The 12,020-nt window shown below is 58.8% G+C and overlaps 1 protein-coding gene across 2 annotated transcripts in view; it reads left to right on the top strand.

Annotated features, from left to right (window-relative positions):
• The window catches only part of SEMA6B (semaphorin 6B), a 28,850-nt gene extending 18,599 nt beyond the window's left edge, over positions 1 to 10,251 (top strand). For both annotated transcript variants that reach the window (XM_081499665.1, XM_081499664.1), the window contains exons 4-17: positions 994 to 1,054; positions 1,215 to 1,277; positions 1,706 to 1,807; positions 2,424 to 2,514; positions 3,041 to 3,160; positions 3,658 to 3,746; positions 5,241 to 5,458; positions 6,264 to 6,395; positions 7,084 to 7,233; positions 7,578 to 7,760; positions 7,849 to 7,995; positions 8,700 to 8,777; positions 8,911 to 8,969; positions 9,341 to 10,251. In XM_081499665.1, coding sequence (XP_081355791.1) covers positions 994 to 1,054; positions 1,215 to 1,277; positions 1,706 to 1,807; positions 2,424 to 2,514; positions 3,041 to 3,160; positions 3,658 to 3,746; positions 5,241 to 5,458; positions 6,264 to 6,395; positions 7,084 to 7,233; positions 7,578 to 7,760; positions 7,849 to 7,995; positions 8,700 to 8,777; positions 8,911 to 8,969; positions 9,341 to 10,251 — 2,404 coding nt within the window. The remainder of the gene's footprint in view (positions 1 to 993; positions 1,055 to 1,214; positions 1,278 to 1,705; positions 1,808 to 2,423; positions 2,515 to 3,040; positions 3,161 to 3,657; positions 3,747 to 5,240; positions 5,459 to 6,263; positions 6,396 to 7,083; positions 7,234 to 7,577; positions 7,761 to 7,848; positions 7,996 to 8,699; positions 8,778 to 8,910; positions 8,970 to 9,340) is intronic.
• Positions 10,252 to 12,020: the final 1,769 nt, after the last annotated feature.

Consider the following 12,020-nt stretch of genomic DNA (forward strand, 5'->3'; position numbering starts at 1 on the left):
GGGCGGGAGCCCCTACACCTGGGCAGTCCAGTAATGGGGGCTGAACGAGAGTGGTGGCCGTAGAGGGTGTGAGAAGTGAGTGAACTCTCGATACATATTGAAGGCAGAGATGAAGGTATTGGGAGGGAAGGTGAAACGGGGAGATGTGGGTCACTCCCACACTGTTGTCTCAGCCGAGAGGGTGGTCAGGGTGGGGACAGGTTTGGGGGATGGACGGGCTCAGTGAAGCCATGTCGAGTGTGAGAAACCTGTGAGCCCTCCCTTGTGGAGACCTTGAGGGTTAGCCAGGCCCCAAATCTGGAACTCAGGGGAGGCCCTGGCTGGAGACAGGACTGTGTGTGTCATCTGCACAGAGGCATGGTTCCACCTTGAGAGTGAACAAGGCCGCCCAGAGGGGTATGGATAGGGGAAGGAAGAGGCCAGAAGACCCAGGCGTGGGCCCACCAGGGGAAGAGGAGGGCTCAGAGAGGTGGGAGGGAAGGCAGGTGAGTGCCAGGTCCAGGGACCCAATGAGGGTGGCATTCTCAGGAGGAGAGTGGACCGGTGAGGAGAGACACTGTGGAAAGGGAGAAGAGAACAGAGAAGTGACCGCTGGACTTAACAATGGCCAATGACCTTGATCAGGGTAGTCTCTGCTGCATGTGGAGGAGAAGTGAGAGCACGGAGAGACCGAGGGGTGCCGGGTGCGGGGGACATCGGATGTAAAGTCATCGGACAGTGCATCGTGTTAGCTGTAGGTCCCTAGGCTATGGGTTGTGTGAGGTGGCATGGGAAGGCATGTGGGGTGTGCTAGAACCCTGGTTCATTTTAGGGCACGAGGAGACGTGTAAGGGCATGCTCAGGCACCTGAAGGCACGCTCAGTGTTGGAGCTGCGCGTGGCAGAGGTGTTGGCACGCCCCTGTGTGGTACGTGTTGGACACCACATCTGCTGCCGGGAGGGTAGAATGTGTAGGGGGAGGCCCCCGATCTCACTAACTACACCCCTTCTCTAGGGATAACCTGTACCGGTTGGAGCTAGAGCCCCCCACGTCAACGGAAATGCGGTACCAGCGGGTGAGGAAGGGGCGCAGGCGGGAGGGGAGGGAACAGAGGTTGGCGCTCCCACCAGGGACCCCGGACACCGCTGGGGAGCGCGGTGGATTCAGGTCTGCCTAGCAGGGTTCCTGGGTCCGTCGGGGACCGCGCTCCCCTCACCAGCCCCCTGTGTTCCCAGAAGCTGACCTGGCGCTCCAATCCCAGCGACATCAACGTGTGTCGGATGAAGGGCAAGCAGGAGGTAAGTGAGCCCTGGCCATGCCAGCATCAGCGCTGGTAACGCCCCAATCCGTCCTGGCCACCCCACAGGGCAAATCCTTCTCTGCCTTCCAAGCCAGGCCCCTGTTGCCATAGGTACTCCCAGAGCCTAGCCACGCCCTCAAGGTGGTCCTCAGTCGTGGCCACTCCCCTAGTGGCCTTGCCATAGCCCACCCCTTCAAGTGCCCTATTTTCTTGTCTGTGCCCAACCCTTATCCATGGCCTCGCCCCCAGTCTACTCCTAGTTTAGCCCCTTGCTTTGGTCACGCCCACAACCTGGCCCCTCCCCATCGGGCCCCGCCTCTACCCTGACCCCGCCCTTCACCACGCCCCGTCGCGTCCTTCAGTCCTGGCCCCGCCTACACCCGTGACCACGCCCACCCCGGCTTTTCTCTTCCCGCCCCATCCCAGGGCGAGTGTCGAAATTTTGTAAAGGTGCTTCTACTTCGGGACGAATCCACTCTCTTCGTGTGTGGTTCCAATGCCTTCAACCCCGTGTGTGCCAACTACAGCGTGAGTCACTGCCCTTCGAAGCCCTGCCCGCCCAGGTTTAACATCGGCGCCCCTTTGCTTACGGGCTCTCTGCTGGTCGTGCCGTTTCCCCAGGCCACATCACCTCCTACAGGAAGCCTTACTGGATGAACTGTCCTCCCCACATCACTCGGAATTCCGTAAGAGGCTTCCAAAGGCGGCCTGTACAGGCTGTGGCTACTTAAGCTACAGGCCAGTTATAGGATTGACTAGGATCGACTCTTAGACCCAATTTCTGATCAGTAAATTGAGCCCTGGATTTCCCTGTTGGTTCAGCGATAAAGAATCCACCTGCCAAAGCAGGAGGCATGGGTTCCATCCCTGGAAGGTCCCCTGGAGAAGGAAATGGCAACCCACTCCAGTATTCTTGCCTGGGAAATCCCATGGACACAGGAGCTTGGTGAGGTCACAAAAGAGTCCAACACAACTAAGCCACTAAACAACAACAAAACTGAGCCCCAGAGAGGTTAAGTGACTGACAAAGTCACACAGCATCCAAGGTGGCACCAGGATTCCCCTCGGGGGTCACTGGGGGAGCCAGGGTCTGCTAGGTACAGCCAGGAGCTGTCACTCAGACCCTATTTCCCCACCCCCGCAGATGGACACACTGCAGCCCCTCGGGGACAACATCAGCGGCATGGCCCGCTGCCCATACGACCCCAAACATGCCAACATTGCCCTCTTCTCTGGTGAGTGCCCCCAACCCTGACCATATGAAGGGGCTTCAGCCCTGAGCAAGGCGTGGAATTTTCCATTCTTGGAGTTTGGTCATTTAGAAGGTGGCTGGGAGACCATCTCTCCAGCCATGAAACAGGCAGACTCTCAAGGCAGGAAGGACTCAGTCGAGGTTGGGGATCAGCTGGAGAGTTGAGGATCAGCCTGAAGTCAGGGTCCCAGCAGGGTTGGGGCTCAGCCTAGGACTTAGGCCTCACGTAAGCTCAGGGCTCAGTCTCTTTTTTTCTTAGATATTTTATTTATTTATTTGCTGCATCGGTCTTAGTTGTGGCCTGCAAACTCTTAGTTGTTGCATGTGGGATCTAGTTCCCTGACCAAGTATTGAACCTGGGTCCCCTGCTTTGAGAGCATGGAGTCTTAGCCACTGGACCACCAGGGAAGTCCCAGGGCTCAGTCTTGAAGATCAGGTTTTGACCCACCAACCCCTGAGGTCTACGATCTAATCTCTTACCTGCCTCCCCCTGATTCACACCCACCCAGAAGGGATGCTCTTCACAGCCACCGTCACCGACTTCCTCGCCATTGATGCCGTCATCTACCGCAGTCTCGGGGACCGGCCCACTCTGCGCACGGTGAAACATGACTCCAAGTGGTTCAAAGGTGGGGCGATAGGGGCAGACATGGCAGGGCTCACATTTGTCAAATTCTCCCACCAAAATAAAGTCCCAGAGGAGACAGGCAGGGAACTCCCATCTCCTCTTTGGAACCTACTGGCCTCTTTGATGATCAAGTTAGAGGAGAGATTTAACTTGGGTATAAAGTAGAACTTGCTGGAAATGAGTGGCTTAGTAGCCTGAAATGGAACAGTACGAGGGGTTCGGCAGGAGCTCAGCTGAACACAGGAGGCAGGACGATGACAAAATAGTAGACGTTGCTGTTTGCGGAAAGTAGACACGATGATTTTAGGATTTTGACACCCACTCTCCCCCACAAAAAAAAATCCCAAACTTTGAGTGTCTTTTATTTTGCCTGGGTAATTGGCTGATGTCCACCCCCACCTTTCACTGTAAAAGCAGTCACCCAGGCTACTGTGTTCCTAGCTCCAGAAACTCTCTTTCTCTCATCACAGACTGGATTTTGACCCCTCTCTCCTACAGAGCCATACTTTGTCCACGCAGTGGAGTGGGGCAGCCACATCTATTTCTTCTTCCGGGAGATTGCAATGGAGTTTAACTACCTGGAGAAGGTAAAGTCCTATTTCCCCTCCTAGAGAGGCCCATGCAGTGGGGCATGTAGCCAAGAGGCTCCAATCATCGGAAGTGGAGAGCAGAGGTGGGTCCATGAAACTCCACCCAGGGTGAGAGGGGCCCTCTGGTCCTCAGGACTCTCCATGCTAGCCAGGACCAGGCCCCTGAGACTTGAAGACATTTCTGGAGTAGCCCTGGGTGAGGGTCCCAGGTTTGAAGTCCGATACACCCGTGGTTCCAGTCCCAGTCCTGTTGTTGTTTGTCTGTCCATCCACCCATCTACTATCCATTTATCCACTCTTCAACCACAGCCCATATGTCTGCCCACTCAGCCACCCTCTCATTTACCCATCTTCACCCAACCCACACTTCCATCAAACCATTTATTCATCTATCCATCCACCCACCCCTGTCTCAACCATTCTCCATCCATCCATCCACTCATCTACCTTCAGTGCACCTGTAAATCCATCCATCCACCTCCCACTCATTGGCTTCTTCATCCATTCATCCTTCTACCTGTCCATTCATTCATATACCCAACCATCTGTTGACCTGTCCTCCTACTGATCAACTCATCCATCTGCCATCCATCTCTCCACTTACCTGCTCACCTCTCTATATATCCAGTTATCTAGCCTCCAACTTCTCCTCATAACCTGCTCATCCATTCCATTCAACCTTCTATCTACCCATGGATAAACCATGATAATGATCTATCATTATCTCCTTCATCTGCCTATCCATCCATCCACATACTCATTCATCTACCCATTTATCCATCCATGGATACTCATATTCATCTACTTATCTGTGCATGCATCTATCCACACACCCATCCATCCATCCACATACTCATTCATCTTCCACCCATCCATCCATCTATCCGTACATATATATCTATATACACCCATCCATCCATCCATCCACACACCCATTCATTCACCAATTATCTCCTTCTTCATTATCTTCATTATCCATCACTGTCCCCTTCAAATTCACCCATCTATCTATCCATTAATCCATCCATCCATTCACCTCCATTGCACCAACTATCCATCCATCCCATCTCTCAATCCATGCAGACAGTTAAATGTACAGACTGCCACTTACTATTAGTATGGCCTTGGGCCTCAGTCACTTCCGTTTATCTGTGCCTCAGTTTCCCCTCTGTACCACGGGGATCATAGGCCCTCCTCTGTAGAGCTTTGGAGGAACGTGAGACATGATGAGGATAAAGTGCCTGGCATCTAGTGAGTGATCCATCAGTGGAGGCAATGATGATTAAAATTGTCTTGGTGGCTGTGATCATTACCATCCCCACATTTCTGCTGGGGAATCTGGTGCCCAGGGGGCTAGGGTGACTGGCCGGGGACCCACAGACAGCCAGGACTAGCCTCCTCCATCCCATCCTGGGTGGTGGGCATTGCAACCTGCAGGTGTGCCTGGCAGGACATGGGGCTCAGGTCCCTGTCTTCCCACTGATGTGCCAGGTGGTGGTGTCCCGTGTGGCCCGGGTCTGCAAGAATGACGTGGGTGGCTCCCCTCGCGTGCTGGAGAAGCAGTGGACATCATTCCTGAAGGCACGGCTCAACTGCTCTGTGCCAGGGGACTCTCACTTCTATTTCAACGTGCTGCGGGCTGTCACGGGCGTCGTCAGCCTGGGGGGCCAGCCCGTGGTCCTTGCTGTTTTCTCCACGCCAAGCAACAGGTTAGTGGGTGCAGGTGGAGAGTTCTCACGATCACTCACCACATATTCCCAGGGGTCCTGTGCTGGGTAAGACAGGGCTCCCAGGAGGTCTCTGTCCCAGGCCAGGGGGGGGACCAAGTCAGACACTGACCCTCCAAGGCCCTCTGGCCAAAACTTGGCAGATGCAGGCACGTCTTTATTTTCTGCCTTTGGAAGAAGGGTCAGGGAGGGCCTCCTAGAAGAGGCATCAATGGGTATGAGATGGAGAGAAAGGTAAGAGCATTTCAAGTTAAAGGAATAGCATGTGCAAAGGCCCTGAGGCTCCAAAGAGCTTGAAATGTTTAAACCACAGGGAGGAGGCTTGTGTGGCTAGAGTGGTGGGAGCAAGAAGGAAAGTGGAGGATATGAAGCAGGGAGGTGGCAGGCTGTGGGCAGGCTGTGGGGAGGAGCCTGAATTTTATCCGGAGGGCACTAGGGAGTCATGGGAGGATACAGAGCAGAAGAGGAACAAGTCAGACTTGCATTTCTGGAAAACTCTCTTGGGAATAGGTTGAAAGGGAGCAAGAGTGGCATCTGGGAAACTGGACATTCAGGCAAGTGACAGGGACACCTGGACATGGGTGGCCACAGAGGGACTGAGCTGTGATCCAGTCTGAGAACTGCCCAGACAGTGGAATGACTGGATTGGACGGGTGGGCAGCAACTCTGGCCCAGGGAAGTGAAGGTCTGACTGCTCCGGAGGACAAACACTCCTCCACAAGCTTGCCCAGGGCAGCTCCCCACCCCGCCAGGCTCACCGCTTCCTTTCATCTGCCTCCACCTACAGCATCCCCGGCTCGGCTGTCTGCGCCTTTGACATGACACAAGTGGCTGCTGTGTTTGAGGGCCGATTCCGTGAGCAGAAGTCCCCTGAGTCCATCTGGACACCCGTACCGGAGGATCAGGTGCCACGGCCCCGGTGAGAAGCCCCTCCATCCTGCAGTGGGTACCGGGGTAGGATCCTGACCCTGAACTGAGCGCTGGGACTCCCAGGTACTTGTTTAGCTGTTGCTGAGGTCAGCTGTGGGCTTCCCTGGTAGCTCAGCTAGTAAAGAATCTGCCTGCAATGCAGGAGACCCTGGTTCAATTCCTGGGTTGAGAAGATCCCCTGGAGATAAAATAGGCTACCCACTCCAGTATTCTTGGGCTTCCCTGGTGGCTCAGACGGTAAAGAATCCACCTGCAATGCAGAAGACCTGGGTTTGATCCCTGGTTGGGAAGATCCCTTGGAGAAGGGAAAGGCTACCCACTCCAGTATTCTTGGGCTTCCCTAGTGGCTCAGACTGTAAAGAATCCACCTGCAATGCAGGAGACCTGGGTTTGATCCCTGGTTGGGAAGATTCCCTGTAGGAGGGTACAGCAACCCACTCCAGTATTCCTTCCTGGAAAATCCCCATGGACAGAGGAGCCTGGCGGGCTAAAGTCTATGGGGTCACAAAGAGTTGGACACAACTGAGCAACTAAGCACAGCACAGCACAGAGGTCAGCTATAGCCATTATGCAGGTGGGGAAAACTGAGGCCCTTGGGGCAGAGGCCCCCTAGTAAACCAGAGACCCTGAGTGGGGGCCTCCAGGTCTGCCCTGACCACCCCCTCACCCCCACCCAGGCCCGGGTGCTGTGCAGCTCCCGGCATGCAGTATAATGCCTCGAGCGCCTTCCCGGACGAGATCCTCAACTTTGTCAAGACGCACCCTCTGATGGACGAAGCCGTGCCCTCCCTGGGCCACGCACCCTGGATCGTTCGGACTCTGATGCGGTCAGTCCCTACACTTGGCCGGGGTCCTGGTGGCCAGGCCAGGGTGGTGGGCGAGAAGGGAGCATAGGGCCAACTTCCGACATGACACAAGGGGAACACAGAGATGGAGGGAGACACAGAGAGGGAGGCAGAGACCACTGACACAGAGATGGAGGGAGATGGGGAGATGGAGACAGGAGGGACCAGGGAGGAGCTGGCTTTAGGGGTCTGTTTCTCTCTGTGATGTGCACCCTTGGAGAGCCACGCCCATGCCCACCTTGCCCAGCGTGGGTGGTGTCTCTGAATGCATGCAAGGGACCATGGGGCTGGGCGGCAGCCTGACTTCTGCTCCACCCCGGCCCCAGGCACCAGCTGACACGAGTGGCTGTGGATGTGGGCGCCGGCCCCTGGGGCAACCAGACCGTTGTCTTCCTGGGGTCCGAGGCAGGCACGGTCCTCAAGTTCCTTGTCTGGCCCAATGCCAGTGCCTCGGGTACCACGGGGCCAAGTGTCTTCCTGGAGGAATTTGAGACCTACCGGCCTGACAGGTGAGGCCTGGCAGAGGCCAAGAGGCAGGGCCAGTGGGCAGGGAGACAGGGCGTTCCCCTTGAGTCTTACCAGTCTGCTCACTCCCAGGTGTGGACAGTCTGGGGGTGGCGAGACAGGGCAGCGGCTGCTGAGCCTGGAGCTGGATGCGGCCTCGGGCGGCCTCCTGGCAGCCTTCCCCCGCTGCGTGGTCCGAGTCCCTGTGGCGCGCTGCCAGCAATACTCAGGATGCATGAAGTGAGTGCCCCCCGCCCCTGGCCAGCTGTGGGCAGGGGAAGTGAAGGGAGGTGAGCATGAAAAGAGGGGGAGAGTCAAGTTGAAGTGCAGGCTCCAACAGCATTCTGACTCTCTGAACGATGGACAGAGGGCAGAGCATGTGCAAAGGTCCTGGGGCAGGAATGCTAGTTATGTTGGTGGAACAGTGAGAAGGCCTATGTGGCTGGAGCAGAGTGAGTGAGGGGGAGGGAGAAGACAGGGCAGGTTGGGCAGGGTCTGTGAGCCTCAGGAGGACTTGGGTTCCTTTCCCCACCCCCAGAGTGAGGTGGGAGCCCCAGAGATCTGTGGGTAGAGCCGGATGGGATCTGACAGACATTTCTAAGAGCAGCAGAAGCAGAGGCTGGGGACCAGGGAACAGATGTTTGCAAAATACTGGCACACTCATGGACTCAGAGTGAGCCCTCTGTGTGGAGCACCCTGGCCCCGTGCCCTCCATCATGGTAGTAGTGATGCCATAGCACAGATCCAAAACCTGGGCTCCAATCCCGGCTCTGTCCCTTGGACAAAAGTAAACATTCCTGAGCCTCAGTTCTCTCATCTGTAAGATGGGGAAGAAATGGCCCCCACTGCTAAGACGTGTCTTGGGAACTCCCAGAGCTGACGGTAAGAGGTGCCTCTGCAGAAACCCTGGTTGATCTGCCTGCCGGGTCCCTTGTCTGCCCTAGGAACTGCATTGGCAGTCAGGACCCCTACTGTGGGTGGGCCCCGGATGGCTCCTGCGTCTTCCTGAGCCCTGGCACCAGGTACTGGGGAAGTGGGAGGTGGGGGGAGGGCGACTGAGTCACCTGATGATCGGGAGTCCCCGACCCCCACCAACCACAGCTCTGTGCCAGGGATTTCCGCTGACCGTGCCTCTCTGCCCACCCCCCCCATCAGAGCCACCTTTGAGCAGGACGTGTCCGGGGCCAGCACTTCAGGCTTAGGGGACTGTACAGGTAAGAGGGGAGAGGGGAGGAGGCCTGGGGACTCTGAGTCCTGGTCCTCCAGGGTTCTCACACCTGAATGGGTGGGGCACACTGACGTCCCTCAGGGCTTGGGAAGGACAGGGGGCCCCAGTTCCAAGTAGGGTGGTGGGAAAAGGACAGACAGACGGGGGAGGGAGGGAGGGCAGAGAGAGGCCAAGAGACAGGCAGATGGACAGATTTTAGGAAGACAGATGCCAGGGGACAGACGGATGGGCAAATGGGGTTTAAAAGGGTCAGAGAGACGCCCCTGAGCAGAGAGGTGGACAGACCGGCTGGAGGTCGAGGGAGGTGCGCAGGGGACCGTCCCCAGCCAGCCCCTCTCACGCCGCGTTCCCTGCCAGGACTCCTGCGAGCCAGCCTCTCAGAGGAGCGCGCTGGGCTGGTGTCGGTGAACCTGCTGGTGACGTCATCTGTGGCGGCCTTCGTGGTGGGCGCCGTGGTGTCCGGCTTCAGCGTGGGCTGGTACGTGGGGCTCCGCGAGCGGCGCGAACTGGCCCGCCGCAAGGACAAGGAGGCCATCCTGGCACACGGGGGCGGCGAGGCCGTACTGAGCGTCAGCCGCCTGGGCGAACGCCGGGCGGGCGGCCCCGGAGGCCGGGCCGGGGGCGGCGGCGGTGGGCCCGGGGGTCCCCCGGAGGCTCTGCTGGCGCCCCTGATGCAGAACGGCTGGACCAAGGCCACGCTGCTGCAGGGCGGCCCCCACGACCTGGACTCGGGGCTGCTGCCCACGCCCGAGCAGACGCCGCTGCCCCAGAAGCGCTTGCCCACCCCGCACCCGCACACCCTGGGCCCCCGCGCCTGGGAACACGGCCCCGCGCTGCTCACGGCCTCCGCCTCGTCCTCGCTCCTGCTGCTGGCCCCCGGCCGCGCCCCTGATCCGCCCCCGGCGCCAGGCGAGCCGGCGGCCCCCGACGCCCGCCTCTTCACCGCGCGCCCGGGCCGCGCCTCCCACGGCGACTTCCCGCTTACCCCTCACGCCAGCCCGGACCGCCGGCGGGTGGTGTCGGCGCCCACGGGCCCCTCGGACCCCAGCTCGTCCGCCGACGGCTTCCCGCGGCCCTGGAGCCCGCCGCCCACGGGCAGTCTTCGGAGACCGGGCGCGCACGCCCCGCCGGCCGCCGCGCTGCGCCGCACGCACACGATCAACAGCGGCGAGGCCCGGCCCCGCGGCCGCCACGCCCGGCCGGTCACGGACTTGGCCCACCTGCTCTCCTACGGGGGCCCCGACAGGACTGCGCCCCCGGTGCCCTAGGCCGCGGCCCCGCGCCTCGGCGGTGCCAGCCACGGGAACCAGGAGCGAGAGCCCGGGGCCAGCTCCCAAGTGGGTGCTCAGACCCTCAGCACGGCCGCGCGGGGAAGGGGGGGCTCCCCTCCGCCGCAGGGAAGCACAAGGGGCTCGGCCTCCCTCTCTCCCCGACGCGCCCCCAGAGCCGCAGGACAGTAAGGCGGTCTGCGGCCGGCAGACGGGGCGGGCGGAATGTGCTGTGGATTTGAGGTTGACTTTCTGCGCGTGGGTTTTGTTTGTTTTCCAATTTGCGTTTCTTTTGCAGTTTTCTAAACCAATTGCACAACTCCGTTCTCGGGGTGGCGGCCAGGGGACGGGGGGTGGCGCTTGGAGGTGGTGGGAATGGGGCGGGGAGCGCATCTGCAGACCCAAGCTCCCCCCACCCACCCAAAGGCCCCCTCCTCCACCCGGCCCCTGGCGTGTGTGGGTGTGTGTGTGTGTGTGCATGCCGTGTCCGTGTGCAAGGGGCCAGGCAGGGGAGGGAGGCGTGTGTGTGCCTGCAGGCTGCTGCTGCGTGTGTGTGGCGACGGCCACGCGCAGTGTGCGTGTCTGCGTGCGAGCGCGGAGGTCCCAGCGGCCTGGGCGTTGGCTGAGCCGACGCCGGGGCTTCCAGAGGGCCGGGGGCCTCCGAGGTGCCGGTTAGGAGTTCGAGGGGAGATACGGCAGGGGTTTTAGGTGGGGGTTTGGGAGGCCTGTCCAGATGTCACATTGGCAGCTGTCTAAGGGCTCGGGCGGTCTGGGGGACGGCTAAGGAGGGTGGGCCCCCCTGTAAATACGGCCCCAGGGTGGTCAGAGGGTCCCATGCCACCCATCCTCTGTGACCTCCCCCTTGACCTCCAGCTGACCGTGCATGCCAGCTGAGTGGCCAGCTGAGTCCTGGACCCTCTCTGGAGTTTGCCTCTCCCACCTGCCCCCCATCAATAAAACTGTTTACAACCACCGGCCCCCAAGGCTCTGGGTCTGCTCTGTCTCCTGGAGGCGGGGGGCTTGGACAGGGGCGAGGCCTGGGACCAGATGGGAGCATCCTGAGACTCACAGCTGAGTCACAGCCACAGACAGAATTCTGGGGAGGTTCGTATGGGAATGTGGAGAGTTTGCAGGGGGTCCCAGTCTCCATCTGTACAGGCGCCAGTTTCTGACTAGTCCTTCAGCAAATATTTGTTATGCACCTACTGTGTGCTGGACACTGTGTGGAAACCAAGAGCCCTGTCCTCATGGAGTTCACAACCTAGTGGGGGAGACCGACCACACACACACACACACACACACACACACACACACACACACACACACACACACACACACACACACACACACACACACGAATTAGGACTTGATAGGGGTAATGAAGGGGCTTCCCAAGTGGCTCAACGGGTAAAGAATCCACCTGTAAAGCAAGAGATGCGGGTTCAATCCCTGGGTGGGGAAGATCCCCTGGAGGAGGGCATGACAACCCACTCTAATATTCTTGCCTGGAGAATCCCATGGACAGAGGAGCCTGGCAGGTTACAGTTCATGGGGTTGCAAAGAGTCAGATATGACTGAGCCACTGACCATGGTTGCAGGTAATGAAGGAAAAATCAGATAATGTGCTTGGGGGGGCGGGACTTCTGGAGGATCTGAGATGTGATAGGCTAGAAGGAGCACCTATGAGAAGGTGTGCAGAGAAAGTGTTCCTGGCAGAGGGAACAGCCAGTGCAAAGGTCCTGTGGTAGGAACAAGCTTGGAAAAGGGTG

The sequence above is a fragment of the Giraffa tippelskirchi genome, chromosome 6 (assembly GCF_054371585.1).
Source record: "Giraffa tippelskirchi isolate mGirTip1 chromosome 6, T2T-mGirTip1v1.2.pri, whole genome shotgun sequence".
Classification (NCBI taxonomy): Eukaryota; Metazoa; Chordata; class Mammalia; order Artiodactyla; family Giraffidae; genus Giraffa; species Giraffa tippelskirchi.